This window comes from Patiria miniata, unplaced genomic scaffold (assembly GCF_015706575.1).
Source record: "Patiria miniata isolate m_02_andy unplaced genomic scaffold, ASM1570657v1 HiC_scaffold_8, whole genome shotgun sequence".
NCBI lineage: Eukaryota > Metazoa > Echinodermata > Asteroidea > Valvatida > Asterinidae > Patiria > Patiria miniata.
The window spans coordinates 5,827,240-5,852,379 of NW_024037075.1; the positions used below are offsets into that span (position 1 = coordinate 5,827,240).

General features: G+C 42.0%; 2 protein-coding genes across 2 annotated transcripts; both read right to left on the minus strand.

Annotated features, from left to right (window-relative positions):
* Positions 1–1,750: 1,750 nt before the first annotated feature.
* Positions 1,751–10,501, minus strand: LOC119719249 (organic cation transporter protein-like). Its single transcript, XM_038188622.1, has 9 exons — positions 10,040–10,501; positions 8,667–8,897; positions 7,957–8,153; positions 7,144–7,506; positions 5,664–5,798; positions 4,756–4,841; positions 4,233–4,353; positions 3,412–3,484; positions 1,751–3,156 (listed from the first exon to the last, which is right to left on the minus strand). Exons 1-9 carry the CDS (start codon positions 10,352–10,354, stop codon positions 2,977–2,979), a joined length of 1,701 nt encoding a protein of 566 aa, XP_038044550.1. The 5' UTR covers positions 10,355–10,501; the 3' UTR covers positions 1,751–2,976.
* Positions 10,502–12,628: 2,127 nt separating this feature from the next.
* On the minus strand, positions 12,629–24,822 carry LOC119719250 (organic cation transporter protein-like). Its single transcript, XM_038188623.1, has 9 exons — positions 24,324–24,822; positions 22,902–23,132; positions 18,949–19,145; positions 18,146–18,502; positions 17,451–17,585; positions 17,163–17,248; positions 16,117–16,237; positions 15,344–15,416; positions 12,629–12,881 (listed from the first exon to the last, which is right to left on the minus strand). Exons 1-9 carry the CDS (start codon positions 24,636–24,638, stop codon positions 12,702–12,704), a joined length of 1,695 nt encoding a protein of 564 aa, XP_038044551.1. The 5' UTR covers positions 24,639–24,822; the 3' UTR covers positions 12,629–12,701.
* Between the last annotated feature and the right edge of the window lie 318 nt (positions 24,823–25,140).

Sequence of the window (25,140 nt, forward strand, 5' to 3'; positions counted from 1 at the left end):
ACACAATAAAACTCAAATCTAATGGGAAAGATACGAAACCGCCAAATTTAACCTCTTCTGAAACATTTCAATTCACAAGACGTGTAGAAACAGAAAAAAATATTTCATGGCCAGAGATCAGTTTTAAGGTCAGATGATTATTTCGGGGGCAAGTGCTTTTGTGCTCCAGACTTCCCAAGCCTCTTTCCAGGCTACACACTGTTCCGTATTATTCTACACGACTGGATATACCCCTAAAGTTATTGTGCAGTCACCGTCGGTGTTCACACATAATCGGGACAGAAAAGCTTGGCCGCATTTTCAGATCTCGAATGGGGGCAGAGGTGACTACATATAGTCTGGTGTGGTACTCTTCGCTGGCTATTGGAAAAGGGCCAGTTTATCGCCAGCTAGGGAACAACTAATAAATCGTATGGCACAAACACCATACAAACTATTTGAATCAAAATATATTTCAAGGTGAAAATTCAGATGATACAAATCTAACGTTTCAACAATATTCAGATCTATTTCATTTTTAACTGAATTCTGTTCGAATTTTAGGACCACTATAGTGGTCCTAAAAAAAAAGAGCATATAGTGCACTATATGCTCTTTTTATTTAAAGTATTATGGACGGAAGTCATATAGTTATACATATCAAGCCCTTACGGAATGATACATTATATAGAGTACAACATGCAAATAGCCATTCTCACAGCTAGAATTATTACAATGTTCGCGCGTCAAACATGGCGGCTCTATATTTACACTAAATATGTATTTTTTTCCTATTCTGACAGCATTAGAGCTCTAATATTCTAATTTAAAGCAGCCTCATATTCGCACCTATACTTAAATATTCTAATTAAGTGATTCTCATTACATTTTTGTATGTATATATAAAAATGATAGCCGGTCGCATTCAAGTGAATGAAAAAGAATACTGATTTTGAGTATTTTGTGAAATATTTATGCCAAATTATTTTTGGGTTTTATTGCTCAGTAGATAGACTGACCGTAATAACTTTAGTAAACTGTGGGTCACACTTGTTTTAATAAGGAAAATGAAATGGAGAAATCGTGTCCGTTAATTCCTGGCATGGATTAACAAGCAACTGTGCTATGTTTAAAGTTAATCAAAATTGTGACGTTGTTCTGTAAAAAATAATATCTTTTATATCAGCTGATTTATAATAATTGCTCCCACACTGAGTGAGTAAAAAAAAAACGTATCCCAAATGCCAGGACTATTTTTTGAATGAAGGTTTCCCTGCAGCACTTCCAAAATCTAGGATATGAAAACCCAGTTAGTATTTAAGATTTCTTTTAGTACAAGAATCATTCAGATCACTCATGTACTTTTTAAGTTAGTGCATATTGAACACAAAAACACCGTTTCAAAGTTCTTCCCACGGATCACAAAAAGTAAGTGTTCTTTCAGCAAAACGAAAACAATTCTCATAGGGGGCTTACGAATTGTTTTCGTTTTGCTGAAAGAACACGAACCTATTTTTATGATCCGTGGAATGAACTTTAAAATGGTGTTTGTGTTCAAATGGCGCAACTTGAAAAGTACGAGTGATTTGTGAATTATTCTTGTACCTGAAGAAAGCTCATTAATTGGGCTTTTTTTATCCTAGATATTAAAAGTGCTACAGGCAAATGAATTTCATTCAAGAATTGGTCCTACCATTTGAGATGCCTTTTTTTTTTAAATCGCACCCTGAATTTACAAGCCAAGACAGGAAGAACTTAACTACAGCTCAGATTCTTTATTCGCATAAAATGCACACACAAACAAGGATTACAAATTGTATACACATATACAAATTACACAAAAACAAAAATGCACGAATACCAAAATGTACATTTAAACAGTACACAAAAACTCTCGAAAAAAATCATTACCTTCGGCCCTACATAAGAATTCCCTTGTATGGCTGTCTCTCATAGCAGTAATCTCCTTAATCTGATTTGCAAGCCTTATCCTGTCTTCATTTCTACTACAAAATGCATTCCATTTCAACATATTACTAAAAATAGTATACACATGTAACTTTGATATTGTCATTTCCTTGATCTAGAATGGTAACGTGTCTTTAAAAATAACGTTTTATTTCTTGTACCCTGCGTTGCATATAAATAACCTAATATACATTGAGTTGCATATAAACTAGCTTATATACACGGCGTTGAATATAAGGTACCTCATACGTACGTGTACACTGCGTTGCATTTTCTAAATTATCTTTCACTCTCTATAGTCGCCTATATAAAAGGCAAGAACTGCAACCGCTCAAGCTCATATCTGGCAGGAGAGCTTGCAGGTATCCAAGGTTACATTGCAACTATTTAAATGTATATTTGCATAGTAATTTACAAGCCTTATCTTTTTGTACTTATTTGTACGATATAACACAACAATCGTTGAGATGTGGGATATAGCGTTTGTAACAACCCCACCCGGCCGCAAAGCACCATCGGCTTTGTTTGTAATCGTGCTTTGCGTTCCTCGGGTTTTAATAACACCATACTCCACATAACAACACTTAAATATTATGGTTAAATGTCGAACCGTTGTGATCACACAACTTGACAAGTGTCACAGGATAAACGCGACTTTGCATTAATAAGAGTTTACAACATCAGGGACGTTTGCGGAATGCAACAGTGAATCGACTTATTCTAGTTCGGGTTCTGCGACGGAAGAACCAGATGTGTTTAGATGAAAATATCGGCCACAATATTCCGTAGATCTCATTAGAGATTAAAATTTAACATCACGTTGCGTACAGAAAGTCGGATTGTTGATGTTATTACAAGATTTTCATGATCATATCTCGGTGTAATTTATATGCCTCATTGATTTTGTTCAAAATGCAATACCTTCGTTTGCTCTCAGAGCCACTCTTTTCTTTTTAAAAGAGTAAGTTACTTTACAGTGTGTCCGCAAGCTTCTCACATTGCGTCCAGCAGAGGTAAGGTCGGAATTGTCTAGACGTCAGCGGGCGACTTCTCATCCCGTGGGCCGGCTTTGCTGGTGAGTTTGACCCCGTCATCCAGCGTCTCCGGCAGGGTTCGGTCGCTGGTCTCAGGCAGAGGAAGGACAAGCAGCCCGGCCAGTAGAGACAGCACGCCGAACACGATCATTGGGATGGAATTGTGGATCACATTCTATGCAAGAAACCACACACAAAAAAAACACTTTCGATTCTTCGTTACATGTAGTTCACTAGCAAAGGCAGGAGAATTGCATTGAATACGAGTAGGCCTAAGTCAAGAGTCGACACCCCTCGTGAATCTCTTCGTGAGCTATCCCTTTACAGGGTGAGTCAAAAAACAGTGACCTGGATTAATGATGTTACCTTCATAAAGAGCAATTTAATTTGACACAACAATGAAGCCCCCCCCCTATTGTTTCATGCTCACCAGGTAGACGATAAAGGGTGCCACCATACCTCCAACCTTCCCTACCATCGCCGAAGCACCAAACGCAGCACTCCTATTGGAAAGTAAAAAAAATAGCAAATGCCACTGAGGGCTCAATTTCGCCCTGCTTACCGTCAGCAAAGAATCTTCACTAAATAATAGCAGCAAACTTTGTGCTTACGGTTTGGGTGTTTTACAGTTAAGTGCGAAATCTTGGATTTGACACATGGGTACATCCTGCAACTACTGATTTCATGCTTACGGGGTTACGAAAGAAGTTCTCGCTGTAAGCACTGTTCCCTGACCGTAAGCACAGACATGCATGGTTACTAGTGCCCTCGCTGGCAATTAAGCAAGCTAATTTAAAGAATATAACTTGTGGAACTCAATTATGCCTCTGTACATGTAAATTGTAAACTGCGTTGTTTCAGAGTTTCGTTATTTTGTGCAACAAGCTGACTATGAAATGGGTGGCATGGGTGGTTCAGTGCGTAAAACGCTCTCCTCTCACCGCTTTTTGCCCGGGTTCGATTACCGCCACGGGTCATGCTGAGTAGAGTAGTTCGTTGACTCTCTTCTGTGCCGTAACGAGGGATTTTCTCCGGGTTCCCCCGTGCTTTTGTTCCTCTCTAAGCAAAAAAAAAACCACTTTCCATCTGACCGTGCTCTGTGATAGCATGGGTCGTATGGTGGCTGTCTAAGGCGCCTTTATATATGCCATCGGCTCTACCACTTTATAGCTGCGTCCTTCGCAATTCAGTTTCTTTTGCGAGTAAGGATGATTGGCCCCCAAATGTATTTGTTTATTTGAATAATGATACCTCAAAACAGTGGGAAACACCTCAGCTGACATCAGAAAAATGATGTCGAAAGCCGCCGTTGAGAAGAGTTTACCCAACATCGCGAAAACTAGGATGACTACTGTTAGGTCAGTCCCGCTAGCTATTAGAGAATAAAAAGAATTTACTGTATCGACAATGATCTAAACAATCATAATCATTTACGTAATTTGCAACTATATTTATGTAATTTGCAACTCTCGGATTGTTCCGCTATTCCAATTATTTAGTGAGTCTCTTGGGGGTTTCACTTGGTGTCAATCTGTAATTAGTCAATTAACAAACACTGTGCATAAGTTTTCTGATTGCTAGGCATCACCTTACTTTGTAATGGCTTAATTAATTAATGCATTATTCCGTGTACGCATATTAGTACAGTACATGGAGTACTGTGGGTTTTTTTTTTTATTCCAATGACCACTTCTGCCAACAATCCAGGGCCCAGAACTTCACCATTGATAAACTGAATTGCTCCCAACAGATGAAGGTTTATAACAATATATACCTGTTTCACTTGGTACCAATCCAGTTATCACACAGGTCACCCCGCTTATGACACAGACAAAGATGAGTGGCCGACGGCGACCAAATCTTTGATTAAAAAAATATTGTCATGCACTTCAAATGTTGTCTTTATAGGTTTGGATTGGGTTGGGTTGTATGGGTTGGGTTGGGTTGGGTTTGGTTGAGCTTGGGTTTGGTTGAGGGGACGTTGAACAATAGAGGACAATAGAGTCCCCAATTCCCGAGAGGTCCCCGATTTGGATTCGTGTACAAATCACATTGGAGGTCTTCCTAAAAAGTTAGAGTACAAACAAAAGAGGGATCTAGGGCGTCCCCGATTGCAGGCAAATACACACTTGTGTGTGGGTTGGGTTGGGTTGGGTTGGGTTGGGTTGGGTTGTGTTGGGTTGGATCGGGTTGGGTTGGGTTGGATTGGTTTGGATGGGGGTAGGTTGGTTTGGGTTGGGTTGGGTTGGGTTTGTTTCTGTATTCAATATAGGACGTTGAACAATAGAGGACAAAAGGGTCCCCGATTTCCGAGAGGTCCCCAATTTGGATTCGTGTACAAAACATATGGGAGGTCTTCCTAAAACTTTAAAATACAAACAAAAGAGGGACAATAGGGGGTCCCTGGTTACACACTTGTGTGGCAATTACACACTTGTGTGGGTTGGGTTGGGTGGGTTTGTTTGGGTGAATTGGATTGGGTTGGGTGGGGTTGGGTTGGGTTGGGTTGGGTTGGGTGGGGTTGGGTTAGATTGGGTTGGGTTGGGTCGGGTTATTTGGGTTGGGCAGGTTTGGTTTGGGTTGAAGGTTTACTATGGATTTCCAAGATATTCAATAATTCAAAATTAATGGGGAAAAACTGTAAAATGAACATGCTTTACTTCACACCTTGGCCCTATATACCTTTTCATCATTAAGTAGTTGACAATGTACGCAGGAGCCTCCGTCACAGATATTAGAAAGAAGTTCAGATACTTGTTCCCGACAAGATTGGCGGCGTTGATGAAGAAGCCATAGTATACCACGTTGCAGGCAAACCTGGGCAGGGAGGTTTAAAGCTATAGTCCATCATTTGCAGCTATCCAAAAAGTAACTGGCGTAATTATTGCTGAAAAACATACTTGGTTGAAAGATAGTAAGGGGACTAAACTCCCTGTGAAATTATTCTTTCTGGCAAGCTGTCATTTTGAAGTAATCAACGAAAGAAGGCCTTTCCAACGGTGCTTCTTAAGACGCACCGTAGGAAATTTAAATTAGCAGTTCATTTTGATATTCGGCGAAGCGCGCGCAAGCATTGGCACGACGCACACGCACGCGCGGGTGCTATAATTCGTCGGATCAGTGCGCGACATCGCTTAGCTGCAATTGGCTCAGTGAGATTGTGTCTCGGATGCTGAATTCAGGCCCAATTCAAAACATGACGCAGCAACTTTTGATTTGAATTGAGATCCTAGAATGCTTTCTCGGAATATACAGCTGAAGCTGAGCTGAAACTTCATCAGGTTAGTTGTTCAGTACCCTTCTTTAGATTTTAAACACTGTTGTTGCTTCAAACGAACAAAATGCACAAATTACCAATGATGGACTATATCTTTAAGAAGACTATGCACATGGGCTTCGCGAGGGGGATGGGGGCCAGGGGGCGTTGCCTCACCCCGGACAAGCAAAAAAAAACAGGGGGAGGGGGAAAGGGGGGAGAAAAAGAGGCGCAAAATCATATTGTTGTTAATTTTATGGGGGGGGGCAAATGTCCCTGCCCACCCTCGAAAAAAAAATGATCAATCGGGAAAATGCTGGAAAACATGGGGGAGGGGAGGTGGGCTTTGCCCCCCTCTAGAAAAAAATCCCGGCGACGCCCATGCTTATGCATTTTCAAAGAAGGTGGCTGGGATGTGAAAGCTCAGTATTTTGAAGGAAGGGGGTGGATGAGGCGGTGCAGTCTAAGCATAAATAAATATCAAATGCCAGAAGCAACGAATCAAGATTTGAAATATGGATTGATTATATTTTGTTTAAAGGAAAATTTGTGATGTTATTTTGTGAGGACCTGTGTAAATCATTAACGTTGGTCAGTTGAGGGGACGTATAATATTAATAATGGTATAGGTCTCTCTCTCAAAGGACTTCACTTCGTGACGCGCATCGGCTGCGCCGTACTTTTCGACATTTCGAACAACACGCGCGCGTGTTTAGAACATTTTGCAAACTGCGCGCACACGCACCTGGTGGCGTTGAGTACGCAGTTGTTATTTTCCTACGGAAATGGCGTCCTGTGAGAGAGATCTATAATAACACTGGGCCCAGCGGAGATACACCTCTGTCTCGTATCATGCATATATAGGCGCAACTGCAAAAGCTTCTTCGGAAGTTTTGTAATACGCACCACCAGTAGAAGACGATCAGCGCCCGTATGGTCAGAGTACGTGTCTTGAACAAATCAATGATGGTGGCTCTTTTCTTCACAGAGGCTGGTGGTCGTTGATTTGAATTGTCCAGGTTACTCTTCTCCTGTTGAGGATTAACCAGCTCCTGATCCTTTTCAAGGGTGGTCTTGGTTTCCAGTTCGATCGAGTTCTCCTTGATTTTTTCCAGCCGGTTACCATTCTGCAGGTCCGGGTCTTGCTGGGCCAGGAGGAAGTAGCCGGGGTGAGAGATGTTCTTGGACTTGGCGATCCTCTGGAGGATCTTCTCAGCTTCCTCCACCCTTCCCCTCTGGACCAACCATCGGATGGATTCATACGAAAACCTTCATTTAAATGTAGGATGAAATAAGCCAACACGTTAGTTTAACAATCAAACCGTTCTTTTGCGGGAGACTTTTGAGAGGACATCAAATTCTTAACGAATTTTCGCTTTGTCCTCTCATTAATTTGTTAAAAAGTAAATTAAATACCTTACACTTGGATTTTGCTCTTAATTCAATGTTGTCAAGTGGCTATAAAAGAAAAGCCACCAGATATTTGGGAAGCTTGGGAGCCAGCCTTTAGGAATTATTGTAATCATTTTGTCTAATTGTTTTCTATTTTTCCCTTCCTCTTTGCCATTCGCAGTTGCTTGATGGAGGATGTGAATTTGGTTTCGGGGCTAGAAAATTGGACAATTAAGTTTTAAGATGGTAATGGCAGCGACAGTTTGGGCAAAACAGCTTTTAAAAAATTCTTTGTTAGATCATCAAACAATAATTATTAAATCCTACCAAATGAGAAATATTACGGGAACTTGGCACAGGGATATGGCCAGCTGCAGGTGCCTCCAGTTCGGCAGGGCGTATGCCAGCGGTGCCAGGAGGGCGATGCTAACCACCCACATCATGTCAAACACGAGTTGACCAGTCAAACGATTACGTGGTGTGAGCATCTCAATCAAACGGATGTACACCAAAAACATAGTACCCTGCATCAACAAGATTATGCAGAAATACACAGAATACGCAGACAATGTTAATGCGTAGATCGAGTTCAAGTGGAATTTCGTAATATTTTTGGCTAGTCCACTGTTTATTTATTTAATTGTTTTGGCCCCAAATTTCTGGAATTAGCACCCTTTTAATATTTTAAAAATTATAAATATCTTATAATTATTTGCCTTTCCCGAATTGTACAAGGGTGGGGCAAGGAAGCAACAAACTCTTATCTCATATATGATTTAATTAACCATCACTCATTTATAGTTTCCAGCGAAAAGTGGAACCAAAATGTTGTAATGTGAAAATCGTTTTTCAAAGTAAGAGCGGGAGGATTTCTGCAATGACAATTCAACTTTGGTTTGATATAACACACTAAGCACTAGCAGCGCATGTTTTACACACCTAACAAAAGACATCAAACCAAATTTGCTGAAATTGCCGAATGTCACGTTTGATCTTTAATATAAAAATTACTTATATGAGACACCATATAGACTTACTGGAAGGAAAAATCCGTGAATAAACCGCAGAGCAAGCATCCCTGCAAAGTTCCACATGAAACTCAGGCCGACACCCGTTGCCACGAGACCAATAAGCGAACCAAAGACAACCAAGCGTCTGCCATAAATATCCGATAATTGGCCTGCGACGTAGGCGCCAGCGAGAATCCCGCCAAAGTAGATGGAGGTCACGGTACCAACCAAGATGGCGCGATCACAGACTAGATCCAGCTGAATCGAAGAAACTTTAGTTTTATAAACTAGGGAAACATTTAACAGAAAAGTCAATTAAAACACGCCGAAAGTAATATTGAATTTATTCACGAAACAGAGGGCTATTCCGTTCCCAAAGTTTGTGCGATGCATAATGGAAAATGATGCTTACACTTGGATAGATAAACAGGCTAGAGCGAAGATAATAAATAAAAAGAGAATTGGATGAAGAAGTTATATTAAATACATAATAATGACTCTAAGTTGACAACAGTGGATAATAATGTCTTTAACTAACATGAACAAATTATAGGTGCAATGACGTCGCAATGTCCAGCCTCAAATTAAAGTGTGACACTGGCTAGTCTGGTTCCCAGACCAAAATATTCTGACTATTCCTGATGAATCTTAGGTCCGGTAGCCTCCGGTAATACATTGTATTACAATTTAGGTCACGTGACTAAAACGGGAGGAATTCCTCCTTTTTCCGAAAATTTCCGAAGTTTGCCGAATTCGTTTCTTCGACAATCGGATAGCGCCCGAGTACTTCCGAATATAATATAGGTTTAATTAACTGCTAATTGCTTATTAATTTATTTTTTTTAAATGAGTTGATAATTAATATTCATAGCTTTCATTTAGAAAACTTGAAATTCAACGACGTTTTTGTGCATCAAATATACTCGGATTGTATGGGCGAACTTTTTGCTGCGTCATGTACAATTTTGAATGTGACGACCGTTACTGAGATTTTCCAAAACTCGGTCTTCATTCGGCTCCGCCTGCTAACAGTGCTATTTGGGTGCCTAATTTTGAAGATTCCAGATCAACATTAGTCAATGTTATCTTACAGAAACATCAAACAGTATTGTCATAACTGTATGATATTACGAAGCAAGTGATTTACTTAAAAATTTGATCAGATCGAACATTAAAAGCTAAAAGTGATAAAGCGAAATCGGAAACGAAGCCGAGCTTTGAAGAAGGGCCATCAATGTCGTCATGTTTATTTTTAGCCACGGAGGCTGCCTGACCTAAGATTCATCAGGAATAGTCAGAATCTTTTGGTCTGGCAACCAGACTATGACACTGGCACGCATGCACACTACATCTTCAAACTGATGTGTTAATGAACAGAAAACAATCATGGATCCACTTACATCGTCTACCACACTAGTTTCGCCATGCGCAGAGTAATAGTCCCAGCCGTACACGCAGGACATCGTCTCATTCTCGCCTCCTGCTTCATCTTCGTAAATCAGCTGGCACTGCTCTGGGATGTAGCCCTCTCCATCCCTTAAGCTCGTACCGTTGGGAGGCAGGCTGCACCGGTACTCATCCGGCATGGACGTGGTGAAAACCACTCCCATCAGGTGCCAGGACGAGATATTGCCACAGAGCATGAAGATCAGGAAGTTCAGAGTTTGCAGCCCGCCGAAGCCGCCAAGGATCTCAAAAGATGCGTCCACATCCATGATGACGCCTTAACTATCGAACTTAGTTGGGAATTTAACTCAGAAGAAAACAGGGTAGCTAGCATGTAGGCAGCCCCGAAATGAACTAGGCAAATGTCACACGAGGATTGCATTTTATTCCCCAACGTTCACTCGAGAGGGTAACACACTGAGTAAACAGTGTTTATAGGTCCATGAAGGGCAAACCTAACAATGAGGGTTGCATTGTTAGCACACAATGTATCCCGGGCTGTTCAGTGCACCCTGGATTCTGTTATGATTTCGCAATATTTTTCGTCCTGGTTAAAGCGAGTTGCTCACTGATTTAAATCTGCCTCCGCAAACTATTATTGTCAACAATTACAAAGTCAAGAGTCCAACGTGTACGTAAAGATAGATTGTTCATACCGGAATATGACCAAGTGCTTCCTATTTATGAATGAAACTTACTAGATAAGAGAAGTCGTGAAAAACTTTACCATTGCCAAACTTTGGCAAGAGTGAAGGTTACACGGTTATATGCTGTTGTGTTTGCATTCTTTTCCAGGACGTTGTACTCGATGTGCCCTTTCAGTTCTTTGACTGCTCAGCCTCATGTATCTACACTCGTGTCTGCTTTTGTGGGTTCAGGCCCGTGTGGCAGCCGAGCACCCGCTGCTGTGACCTAGATTTATAAAGCTGGATTATTGCATTCAATTTTCTGAAAGAAAGAGGAGTTTCCAAAACCACGACCCCATAAATAAAAAAATGGCTTCGGGCTGCAAGTGCATGATTTTATGACCCTGGCTGAGGTGGTATAGTACTTTTCCATTTTCGTGAACTGGACAACCTTTGTTTTTACAAATATGAAGGCAACTGTAAGCTCCCGACCAATTACGAAAGAACGACATATACAAAGACATAAATGAATTAATTAAATTGGAGAAATTTGTGATTTGATATTATGCCACATTTTTGTTTATTCAAGCGATTGACTGAGAGTTAAAGCTTTAGTACACTGCGGGGTCACACTTGCTTTAAAGGAACACGAAATGGAGAAATCAGGTCCGTAAATGCAATTGTGCAATATTCAAAGTTAGTCCAAATTGTGATGTTGTTCTGCAAAAATATTGAAGTTTCCTACCAACTGATTTATAATAAGCTCCCGACCAATAGCTGTCTACATGCCAAGAAAGAACGACATGAACATAGACATTAATGAATTAAATAGGATAAAAAAAAACCTGTGTGTGTGTGTTTGATACTGTCATTTCATTGGTTTAGAACAGTCACGTGTCCAGTCTATAAAAAAAATATTTTTTTAATTCTTGTACCCTGCGTTGCATATACATTAACAAATGCAAAGTGCGTTGCATATAAATTACCTCATATACATTGCGTTGCATATAAATTACCTCTCAGTCACCTCGCGACCGAGAACTGCAACCGATCAGCCTCATGTCTGGCAGGAAAGCTTGCAATTATCAAAGGTTAAACTGAAATGAGTACATTTATTTATTGCATAGTAATGTTCAAGTTATAGCTTTAGTACACTGCGGGTCGCACACTCGCACTTGTTTTAGAGGAACACGAAATGGAGAAACCGTGTCCGTTAATTTCTGACATGGATCAACATGCAATTGTGCTATATTCAAAGTCAGTCCAAATTGCGATGTTGCTCTGCAAAAATATTGAAGTTTCCTACCAACTGATTTATAATAAGCTCCTGACCAATAGCTGTTTACATGCCAAGACAGAACGACATAAACATAGACATAAATGAATTAATTAAATAGTGTACAAAATACTGTGTGTGTTTGATACTGTCATTTCATTGGTTTAGAACGGTCACGTGTCCAGTCCATAAAAAATAACTCTTTAATTCTTGTACCCTGCGTTGCATATACATTAACAAATACACACTGCGTTGCATATTACATCATATACACTGCGTTGCATATAAATTACCTCTCAGTCACCTCACGACTGAGAACTGCAACCGATCAGCCTCATGTGAAAGCTTGCAATTATCAAAGGTTAAACTGAAATGAGTACATTTATTACTTGCATAGTAATTTACAAGCTCATTTGGTTTTTTTTACCGATTGGCATAAATATAACAAAACAGTTGTTGACTGCTGTGGGAGATATGCCACGTTTGACCCCCTCGGTTAATAAGACTAAGGGGTCAAACCCCCCCCCCCCCCTCCAACCCCAGCCCCCCCCCCCCCCCCCCCCCCCCCCCCCGCTCTGACACCAAAAACAATCACAACAATTTTCAGTAATAATAAAAAGATGACATTCTTTGTCATCTGTATCTGAGGGGCCTGCCCTTAACCCCTCCCCCGCAAAAAAAATCCTGGATCCGCCCCTGGTAACGTCTGATTGTCTAGACGTCAGTGGGCGACTTCTCATCCTCTGGGCCGGCTTTGCTGGTAAGTTTGGCCCCGTCATCCAGCGTCTCCGGCAAGGTTCGGTTGCTGGTCTCAGGCACGGGAAGGACGAGTAGCCCGGCCAGTATACACAGCACGCCGAACACGATCATTGGGATGGAATTGTGGATCACATTCTGTCCAAGAAATCACAAAAAAAACGTCGATTCCTCATTGCTTGTTGTTCACTAGCAAACAGGAAATACCGGTCGCAGTCGACAGTCGACACCCTTAATTCACATATTTTCCTGTTGTTTTATGTTGTGCTTCTTATACCTAACAGAAATAATGCAGGTACTGTAGGAAACCTTTGAAATAAATCAATGTTTATTGACACAAACAATGCAGTTTATTACACCTGGGATCACCGCAGAAAGTAAGACATTACTCCTTGTGACATACGAAATGTAGTTGTGCACGCGGGTGTCAACCTGGGGGTCCACCTGATGTTCCCCAATACATAGGTTCTCCAATGCCGATGTTCCCCAGTCCTTAGGGTTAGGGTTAGGGTAAGGGTTAGGTAACATATACGTGTTGGTGAACACAGGTATGCACCCGTCCACCTGTAGTGTGGTGATTAACGACAATTTTGATGATCTCTTCGTAAAGTATTCCTTTACAGGGTGAGTCAAAAAGAACGTGACCTTGACATATAATACTACATGTAGTTTTATTTCAATAGGGTAGCCTTTTCAGTTATTTAAACTGTTATTCTTAAGGGCACTTGATTAATGTTTTGTCCTCTTAAAATGCAATTAGGCTTGAAACACTAATGAAATATGTACCAACTTAGCTTGTTCATCCACTCATATGAAAAAAATGATCAATGCTATCAGACGTTAGGCCTGTTTTACTAAGAGAATCACTGTTTACAGCTTTCCATGGAATGCCATTTTGAAGCTATTCATATGAGTAATTAAAGAGGGACTACAAGCAGACATTCAAATACAAAGAACTGTTCATAATTTGAGGTCAAGATTGAAACGATATTTTTACTGTAAGATTTTAAGTTTAGCAGGCACCAACCAACGAGGGCGCCAACGGAAGAGTTGGTTAGACAACGTAAAGGAATGGACGAACATGACTATGTCAGAACTCCCAGTGCTAGACCAGCATGGAGGAGGACTTCAGCTTCTTCTGCCCTTAGGTCCCCCCCCCCCCCAACGACGGCAACAGTCAAGGGAAACGTAACGTAACTAAATGAGGATCAAATCAAGTCTTTTTCTTCTGAAATGATGATGGTAATTTTTCCATTGCAAGTTTTAGTTCACTCATGGTGGTAGGAAACCTCAATGGTCCAGGGTATTCCTCAATGCGTATTGGTAAACGATCAGTGGTGGACTTTTGTGTGATATTTCAATTAAACGAGAAATAACTTGTGAACAGAGTATAAAAATTACCTGAAATACTAGTCAATAGCATGCACTTTATTCCTTACATTTTTATTACATGGAGCGAGTCACATATTGTTAAATAGATTTTCCTAATGCAGGACCTTTCTTTTTGACTCATCCCGTAATAGCTTCTTTTTTTGGGAGGGGGATGATACGGCTGATACATTCAGCCATATGGTTACTAACCGCAAAGCGTCGCCGTTGTTAGGCCAAACTAATCTGATTACGTAATTAGACGCTATAACGGAGCAGTGCAATTCATGCACCCCTAAAAATAGCATTTTGAACGTTGTGTTCATCAGAAAATATGCTCGGTATGATTGAAATGTTACATTCTAACTGAAGAAGAAATTCTAAACTTCATGTCAGTAAAAAAAAAATCCTCGTCATCGATGCCGAAACCTCAATACTGGTTACTGTCAAAGCTGACCTTCAAGTCTGGAAGAAATCGTTCCCCAAATGTATGCTGATTTATCCTAATTTCCAGGAATTTACCCAAATTGTTACATCACGAGTAGTTGAACACTTATATCATCTAGGTATATTCCGAATATCAGCTTAATCTGTTGTTGTGGACGCTAGTGTTACAAATGGAACCATCTCCGAGGAAAATTTCGAAGAGGATCAAAAAAAATATTTGCCGACCCGACCCATGTGCATTGTTCAGCAAAGCGCCGTGGGCGCTACGGCTGACCGATTTCGGCCAAGCACACAATGATGACGGGCATATTAGCATATTCATTGGCATCATCTCTGCGTGACATGGCGTGGGTCTCGGTAGTGACGAATGGAAGCCGGCAAAAAAGGTGATATTTGTTAATTAACAACTCGTGAAGGAGGCTTTTATTCCATTGTTTACTGCACACCGTTATGGATAGGAACCTCATTAATATTCGTGAGGCTTGAAAAGATTGATAGATATTGCGCACACCAGTGTTACAAGTTCCAAAATTGCACGTAGCGAGGCCTATTTTTCCGTGTTCAACGAAAAGTAATGAACTTATCACAACGACTTTTAGCTCATACTTGGATCATTATAGGGGAAATAAATCCTGAAAGTTGCATGAAGATAAGGTCTTCCAAACTGGAGAAATTAATTTTCAAAGATTTCACCCGCCAACGTGACCATGTTTGTGTACATGTAGTTTCATCCAAAATAAAGTTATAAACCAAACCAAAAAGCGCCCTCTTTTTCTCATACTCACCAAGTAGACGATGAAGGGCGCCACCATACCTCCAACCTTCCCCACCATCGACGAAGCACCAAACGCAGCACTCCTATTGGAAAGAAGAAAAAAATAGCAAATGCCGCTGAGACTTTATACTTTTCAAATCCTTCAAGGTAGCTAGTGGCGTAGATAGGATTTTTTGAGTGGGGGGGGGGGCACAGGGGGCATCAGAATATTATGGGCATCAAAATATCATGGTGGGCACATATCGCAAACGTCCTATTGCAGTTTTTCCCAGTTGGTCCCCATATTGCCTCGCTGTATCCATTGACATAAGTAATTGTAAACAGTAAGCCTTTGGCTAGCTAAAAATATACAACTTACACTACCCTTTTTTGCTTGGGGAAGGAAAAGGGGCATTATTAGTTTGTGTGATTGGGGCATCTGAGGGGGGGGGGGGGCGGCACGGAAAATGTGTGGGATGGGTGGTGCAGTGCGTAATAAGGCGATCGCCTCTTACCGCTGTGGCCCGAGTGCGATTCCTGCCACGGGTCATACTGAGTAGAGTTGTTCGTTAATTCTCTCCTGATTTTCTCCGAGTTCTCCGGTTTTTCCCCCTCCGCAAAAATCAACACTTTCCATTTTACCGTGCTCCGTGGGAACATGGGTCGCATGGCAGATGTCTAACACGCCCTTCGGCTCGACCACGTTGAAGCTGAGTCCTTGGCAATTCAGCCTCTGCTGCGAGTAAGGACGATTGGCCCCATATTTATGTGTTTGTTTATTTATTTATTTGAATATATTAATACCTCAAAACAGTGGGAAACAGCTCAGCTGATATCAGAAAAATGATGTCGAAAGCCGCCGACGAGAAGAGTTTCCCCAACACCGCGAAAACTAGGATGACAACGGTCAGGTCAGTCCCATTAGCTATTTAGAAGAAGAAAAAAGAATGCACTATATCGACAATGATCTCAACAAACCCATGCCGAAACATCGGATAGCATGCACAGTCCATAGAACTGCAGTAAATTTACGTAACCCTCGGATGTTCAGTTATTCCAATTATTTAATGAGTCTCTTGGGGGTTTCACTTTGTGTCTATCTGTAATTAGTCAACTAACAATCACTGTGGATAAGTTTTGTTGCGCATCAACTTACTTCATGGTACCTTTGGGAGAGTATGTAGTCAATCTTATATCAAATTAACAATATTAATATATGACTTAATTAATTGGTTATTACGTACACATTATAGAACATGGAGAACTCTATACTATTTTTTATTCCAATGGCCACTTCTACCAACATTCCTGGGCCCAGAACTTCCCCATTGATAAGATGTGCTCATAAGTAAGACGAACCTAATGAGAACCAGTACCTTATAAGGTCTTCAAGTGGTTATAATAAAGCAGTGAAACCCTAAGTACCTGAGTTTCTGATCAATTCATTAGTGACCTGCTTGACATATCGCATGTCTGGTCATGCCAAACATTGACTCTGCTATTTGTTAGCATAGGGCTTAATCGCTTATAGGAATGCACGGGCTATCTCAATGTTCCCATATGTTAACAATAAAATTAGGAGCCTCAGAAAAAAGAACACCCCTCACAAACCGTCGCCAATGATATAGATTTCACTCAGGACATGAGGAATGGACCAGGGGCCATCTGTGGTTTAGGTGAGTAAACCAAAACAAAGAAGTGTGGATTCTTTTGAAAACTTCCTGCCTCTCACGAGGATTTTTGTTAAAGTATTTTTATAGTTCAACACCTAAGCTGCGACTGCGGGGACAGGAGTTCATTTATTACTATTGCAGGTAAGACCAGATAAATGCAAATGATATAGGCCCTACCTGTTTCACTTGGTACCACTCCAGTTATCACACAGGTCACCCCGCTTATGATACAGACAAAGATGAGCGGCCGACGACGACCAAATCTTTGATAAAAATAATGTCAGGCATTTAAGATCTGTTTATGTAGTGTTGGGTTGGATTGGGTCTGGTCTGGTTTGGTTTGGTTTGGTTGGAGTGGAGTTGTGGAGGATCTAGTTTGAATTTCCAAGATATTCAAGAACCAAAATTTAATGAAAAATACTGTAAAATAATCATGCTTTACTACTTCAAACGTTGGTCCTATACCTTTTCATCATGAAATAGTTGACAATGTACGCAGGAGCCTCCGTCACAGATATTAAAAAGAAGTTCAGATACTTGTTCCCCACAAGATTGGCGGCGTTGATGAAGAAGCCATGGTATACCAAGTTGCCTGTAAACCTGGATAAGGAGAAATCAAGAAGATGTGTATGAAATTCTCTGCAAGATCCAGGTTTTCCAACGTAGTGGCTCAATATGGATGTTTAAGTCCACGATTTTTGAGGAGGTGGATTGGGCGTTGCAGACAATGAACAGAAAAATCAAGATTTACAATACTGAATGATTATATTATTCAGTGATAAAAAAATTTTCCCGTTAGGACCTATGCAAATAATGAACGATGGTCAATCGTCGGGGACGGGGGTTAACCACCCGAACCAGTCCTTGGGATCCGCTCGTCTTTTAACCAACAATAACTCCACTATGCCTTCCACAAATTCTGTCTTTCGAGATGCTGTTATGAATTGCCTCTGCTATACTATGACTCGGGGTTATTGACTGTTGTGGAGCAGCTGTTTGAAGCAAGATTTGTATTGGTCATATTGTTCGTTTGAGATATGGGGATGTATTAGGTACAACTAGAGTGTGTACTTGGGTAAAGGGACACTTGGGGCAACTCGTGTAAGGTATAGCCGCGGCTGCAAAAGGTTCTGCTGCAATTTTGAAATACATGTACTCACATCCAGTAGAAAACGATCAGCGCCCGTATGGTCAGAGTACGCGTCTTGAACAAATCAATGATGGTGGTTCTTTTCTTCACAGAGGCTGGTGGTCGTTGATTTGAATTGTCCAGGTTACTCTTCTCCTGTTGAGGTTCATCAAGCTCCTTATCCTTTTCTAGGCTAGTCTTGATTTCCAGTTCGATGGCGTCCACCTTAGACGGCTTGTTGCCATTCTGCAGGTCCGGGTCTTGCTGACCCAGGAGGAAGTAGCCGGGGTGAGAGATGTTCTTGGACTTGGCGATCCTCTGGAGGATCTTCTCAGCTTCCTCCACCCTGCCCCTCTGGACCAACCATCGGATGGATTCATACGAAAACCTTCAAGGGATGAATGAATGAATACATCAGTTCACAAAACTGATCATTGTCTTGGAATACATTGATTGATATTCCTTAGAATAATACTTAAAGGAATGACTTTTTTTTTTAAATTCCCTTTATGAAATTTATTTAAAATACCTTGCACTTGGGTCTCACTTCTAACTATAACTATTGCAAAGTTGCCAACAGTACCAGCAATCAGATATTTGGGGAAGCCTGGGAGAGCATCTTGACGAATATAATTTAATCATCATTTATGTCAGTGCATGTGTTCTATTTTCCCTGCCCAGTTCCCGCTGAAATTGCTAGATGGAGCGTTTGAATATGGAACGAGGCTTGAAACTTAAACAATGTGATACGGTAATGTTAGCGACAGCTTTGGGCAAACAAGCCTCCAAACAAACTGCTTGTTTCATCATCAAACAATAAGTATTATATCCTACCACGTGAGGAAAATAATGGGAACCCCGAACAGGGATATGGCCAACTGCAGGTGCCTCCAGTTCGGCAGGGCGTATGCCAGTGGAGCCAGGAGGGCGATGCTGACCACCCACATCATCTCACAGACTAGTTGACCCTTCAGACGATTACGTGGAGTCATCATCTCAACCGCACGGATGTACACCAAATTCAGAGGACCCTGTATAGACATTCAAGTTAACGCAGAATATATAGACTATGTTGAATGCGTAAATTGAGTTCAAGTTGAAGTCCGGTAATTGTTGGCTAGTCTAGGCCTATTGTTGATATATTTTCTCCTCGTATTCGTTGAGATGTGCCCTGGTGCATGCAGCAAACAATGGTGTGACGGTCTTGTTTACGTAAATCTGTGCCGGCGAGTGTAGGGATGGGGATGACCAAAATCCAAAAGTTGCCCGTCCGTGAAAATTCGAAAAGCGAGGGGGGGGGGGCTGACAACACTTTACACTAGGGGGCGCTCTTCAGGATATAGATGTATATCAATATGTATACACTGGCATCAAATAGGCCCATTTTTAACAGCTTTTTTCTTCGCTTCACCACTTTTTAGTGCTATTTAATACATTTTGGTCGTTGGGATCTTGAAAAATTACCTCAAAATCAACGCTTTTTATCTCACCACGAAAAAGTGTGGGGGGGGGGTTGATTCAATAGCCCCCCCCCCGTGAAAAAGTGGTGGGGGATATATATACAACATGTACCCCCATCTCCCTCGGGATTTACGCTCCTGCTATTTTAGGCCAATGAGCTACTCAACGTTTGATTCTATACGTTAATGTCTTTATATTCTCTTTTTTTTTTTCTATTTGCGACAAATTTCAAAGAAGCATTGAAACTTCATAGTGTGGTATGGTATGTCAGGAGAACAGCTGCTGTAGGATTTTTGTGCTAAAATTGATTTTTTTTTTTTTTTTTTTGCATTTCTGGATTTTGTAGGGTCTAAACTATCAGAAATTGATTGGATTCAAATTTTTCAGACCCCCACCTTCTTTCTGGGTGTCAACCATTTTGCCCCCCCCCCCCCAGAACAATAATCAGCCAGTTTTCATAATACTAGAGTCGTTTGTAGCTTTTTAAATATTCTGAGTTGATTTATTATACTTTTAAAGCAGCTAGAAGTGTCCTTGTCTGACTTTTTGTTCAGCAGTCCGGGGTCTCTCTTCACCTGGGCCCCCCGGACTGACCCCTGTGCGTATCTCAGTCATCATTACATTCCTCGCCCTACTCCTGTTCTTTTCTTGGCCAATACGAGAACAACTGAGGGGTCAGAGACAAGGCCGTCATGAATTTTTGGTGACCAGCAGGGATTCAACCCTGACCAACCAGTTCATGGCTAGACTGCGAGACGAACGAGTCATGCAGAGACTTGCACTCATGCGTCCCCCCTCCATGACGTTCACGGATCTGAGGGCGGAATTGAGGGTTGTCGCCGAGGAGAGTAGGCAGCGAGGCGAACGAAGGTGGCTGGCGCAGGACATGGAGAGTCCGCTGTCTACCATGATTGAGGTGGTTCACAGTCTCCCCCAGCAAAAATCGGGAGGCAAGACCACAGATATGCAGAGTCAGTCCGGGAAAGATGCCACCTCCCCTCAGCCGAGAGATGATGAACCACCTACCTCGCAGCAGCTCATTGCACAGCAAGTGGGCGAAAAATCCTACAAATCCTGGATGCCACGAGGATAAGATGGGCCTGAAGACCGGTTACTGAGGATGAGAAACGAGGTGTTTCGAATCTGCCCACGGAGCAGAATCAATGGCCAGGCTAATCAGATGGGGACCAGTTTAGGAACAGACACGCCCCCATGTACAGCTAAAAGTAGTTCATCGGTGAGCGAAGCAGCCATGGAACCACCATCTTCAGCGGAGTCCCCTTTCCGAAACAAAGCATCAGATGCGGCAGTTAGCAATGAGAGCATCACTTCCACTACGGATGAGGTTGTGGGTACCACATGTGTACCACCTGCTGGTGTGGGTCTGCTTCAAACCCAGCGAGATGATCCAGCCATCAGCCGAGTGGTCGGGATGAAGCCGATGCAACAGACGGAGCCGAGTCGCCGACAGAGGTCACGCGAGTTAAAAGTGGTCCAGAACCTGCTCAAAGCTTGGGATAATTTGGAAGTGAAGGGCGGCATTCTGGTTCACAAAAAGGATGGAGATGGGAGACAGTTTCTCCTAGTTGTATCCAAGATGACGCGAAACCCAGTCCTCAAGCACATACATGATTCCATGGGACATTTGGGATTTGAGAAGGTCCTCCAACACGTCAAAAAACAGATACTTCTTGCCAGGAATGTATTCTGAAGTGAAGAGGTACATCGCGAAATGCAGACGATGCGCACTCCGCAAGACACCAGACACAATAAGACGAGGGGGTATACTGATATGTATTTTGAGCAAACAAACCTACGGGAGTGCATGCCATACCGCACTATCAGTATAATTCTCTGCAAAGAAGAGGTCACTAATTATCTACAAAGGGTAATACCACTTAGGCCGTGACTTGAATGCTTATTTTTAAATTCGCCTTCACACAGTGAAGGAAGCAAAGCTGCTTTTCACGTAATAAGTAGATTTTGAATATCGGAAGTCGATCAAGTTAATCTTCAATAATTTTCTGCTCTGGGACAACTTCTTCTAAAATAGTTACAAGTACAATGCTTATCAAGTGTTATAAAAAGGTGAGGCAAGAAAATATGCGTATTCGTATTAACTGATTGATGGTGGTAAGGTCGGGGAGGGGGACACCTTTCCCAGCAAATAAGTGATCAAATCTCAGCTGCAGACCATAAAGCCATATTTGAATTCATTTGTGTTCATCTGATCACTATTGATTATAAGGGCTATTGTAGTTTTATGCAAAAGTACAGACAACTCTGTTGTGACGGTTGTTGTAGTTTAAGGAGTATGTGTTTTATATGTATTTGCCGGTTTGGCCGGCTTGCTGTCAAACAAACAAACCCAAAGAATCACTGAATAATGTTTTACTCTTAACAGATGAATTTAAATTCTTGTGTTTCCTTTTGCAACTTAGATGAGAATCTCCACAAGTTTTTTTCTTTAGGTGTTTGGTTTTTGGAAGGCAAGAAGCAACACATTATTGTCTAGTGTTAAGGATTTACTTAGACATCACGTTACCTCATTTGTAATTTTCAATGAATAGTGGAACCAGCATTTTTGATGTCTTTGATCGTTTGTCAACGTGAGAGAGGGCGAATTTCGGTCATGATCATTCAAATATGGTTTGGCTTAACACACTTAGCAGAGTATGTTTATTTTTTAACACACCTAGCAAAAGACATCAAACCAAAGTCGATGTTGAACGCCCAGATTGCCGAACATCATGTTTGATCTTCATAAAAAAATGCAATTTAAAGGGAATATACATCATTTGCTTTTGCTGTAATTTTCAGAAATGGATGGAATTGGGGGGTTGGAAATATATAGCAAATATAGTTACACTGACTTTTTTGAGGTTTTGGGTTCGAAAATGCTATAAAAACCAAGAAAAACAATCATTTTCCTGTAGTCTGGTTCCCTGACTCCATTTAAGAAGAAACAGAGCAGTTTACATATATTGGGGAATTGTAAGGTCAGGGAACCAGTCTAGCTGGCTTGTACCCGTTCATAGGTGTGTAATCGATTGCAAACAAGTGCGATGGTCAACTGGGGCCAGTATTTGAAAAAAAGCCAGTTTTTCCAACGCTGATCGGCCGATCAGCGTTGGAAATTGATACAAAAATACCACTTTTCTTGAAAATGACAGTTTACCAGGTGCCATGATTTTACAGGATGCTTTACACTGTCATTCACTAACAGTCCAGCAAGGTATTTCAAAATGATTTGGTAGTTTTATATTTTGATGTTTGCAAATGTTGTATTTTCCCTTTAATAATAAATTCCGACAGCACAGACTTACTGAAATGAAAAATCCGTTGATAAATCGGAGAGCAAGCATCCCTGCGAAGTTCCACACGAAACTCAGGCCGACACCCGTTGCCAAAACACCAATAAGCGAACCAAAGATAGCCAAGCGTCTGCCATAAATATCCGCTAATTGGCCGAGGATGTAGGAGCCAGCGAGGATCCCGCCAAAGTGGATGGAGGACAGGGTACCAGCGAGGATGGCGCGATCACAAACTAGATCCAGCTGCAACAAAAAGTAATAATTTTTTAGACTAGAGGAAACAGTTCACAGACGAGTCAATCAAACACGCTGAAAGTGAAATGAAATGTATGAATGAACAGAGGCCTAATACAGTAACGCCGTCGGAGCAAGCAACGACACCGACTTTCTTCGGCACTGGTGCAAACAGCGGCGGCGGAACGGTTTCCAAACTGGGGGGGGGGGGGGGGGGTGGCATCATCAAAAAGGGGCACTTTCTCAGTAAAAGGCATCTTTCGTCGGTGCAGCACATCCGTGCTGATAGGTCGACACTGTTTTTTTTCACGGACACTTGGCCTCCTTGGGGGGGGGGGGGCTGGTACATCTGGTACAGGGGGCGCTCTTCAAACCTGACTCAAGCAAACTACGCATTATGTCCCCATTTTCAGAGCGCATTGTAAGGGTTTGTGGGCTTGGTTTCGCATTCCTCGTTCATATCAGAACTCTCTATACCATTTTGGGAAATGGTTACTGAAAACAAATTATCGCACATTTTAGGGAAAGTTATATTTTCATCGCGAGGGGGAACAGTTCTGCTCGAGGGAGCACATGCCGGCAAGATTGGCACTTGGGTAAATCTGGGGGGGAGGTGGGGTGGGAAGTGCCCCCCTTCCAACACTCTCCCCCCCCCCCCCCCCCCCCGGTTGCGCCGCGAACGACGCGATGGGGACAAGAACAGTAAGCCAACAGACTGTGGACCCCACATTAGAGAAGGCATCGCAGAAGAAAAGGCCGGAGGTACAGGAAGTACCATACCACAGAAAACAATCCGACGGTGCAGTGAAGGGGATCCGCTGGTGGATGCAATGTGCACCGCAGAAGGCAAGACCATCCAGGAGGCATTCGCCGGTGCAAAGAGACATTGGGATTTAATCAAGACGAAAGACTAAAGACGAGAAGCTGCTGTTACAAAAGCCTAATAAATCAGTGTGTTTCATGTTGAATCCGATTGAGTTGGTTTGCTTTGTGTTTGCGTTGGCCGACGAGGAAGCGGACAAGGACCAGGCAAAGGCATACGATACATGCTATTATAAACTAACAAACGCCTATTATAACGAAATGGAAATTCGCCATGTCCCGCCTTTAAGGCGTAACGATGGTATATAAGCATGTACATGTACACTACATGACTAAACTGATACGCAGATAAATAGAAAACATCATGGATCCACTTACATCGTCTACCACACTAGTTTCGCCATGCGCAGAGTAATAGTCCCAGCCGTACACGCAGGACATCGTCTCATTCTCGCCTCCTGCTCCATCTTCGTAAATCAGCTGGCACTGCTCCGGGATGTAGCCCTCTCCACCCCTTAAGCTCGTACCGTTGGGAGGCAGGCTGCACCGGTACTCATCTGGCACCGACATGGTGAATGCCACCCCCGTCAAGTGCCAGGCAGAGAAACTGCCACTGAGCATGAAGATCAGGAAGTTGAGAGTTTGCAGCAGGCCGAAGCCGCCAAGGATCTCAAAGGATGCGTCCACATCCATAATGACGCGCTAACTATCCAACTTTAGTTTGGAATTCAACTCGGAAGAAAGGGGCAGCACGTAGCTAGGCAGCCCTGTATTGAAATAGGCAAATTTCACTCGAGGATTGCACTGTTAGCACGCAACGTACCCTAGGTCTTTTGTTATTCATTGAGCCCTGAATTGTGTTATGATTTCGCAGGATGTTCCGTCACTGTTAAAGCGAGTTGCTCATAATCTAAATCGGCCACAGCAATCTGTGTATTGTCAACAATTACAAGTCAAAGTCTAACATGTACGTGGCGATAGATTGTTCATGCAGGACAATGTCTGAGTGCTACATTATTTATGAATGGGAGTTCTTGCTAAATTAGATAAGTCGTGATAAAACCTTATCCTTGTAAAACTTTGGAAAGTAATGGTAGCACGCTAATGTGTTCGCATATTTTTCCCAGGACATGTTTTTCGATTGTCCTTTTCTTTTCAGTTCTCTGAGTATACAGGCTGCACAGCCTCATGCATC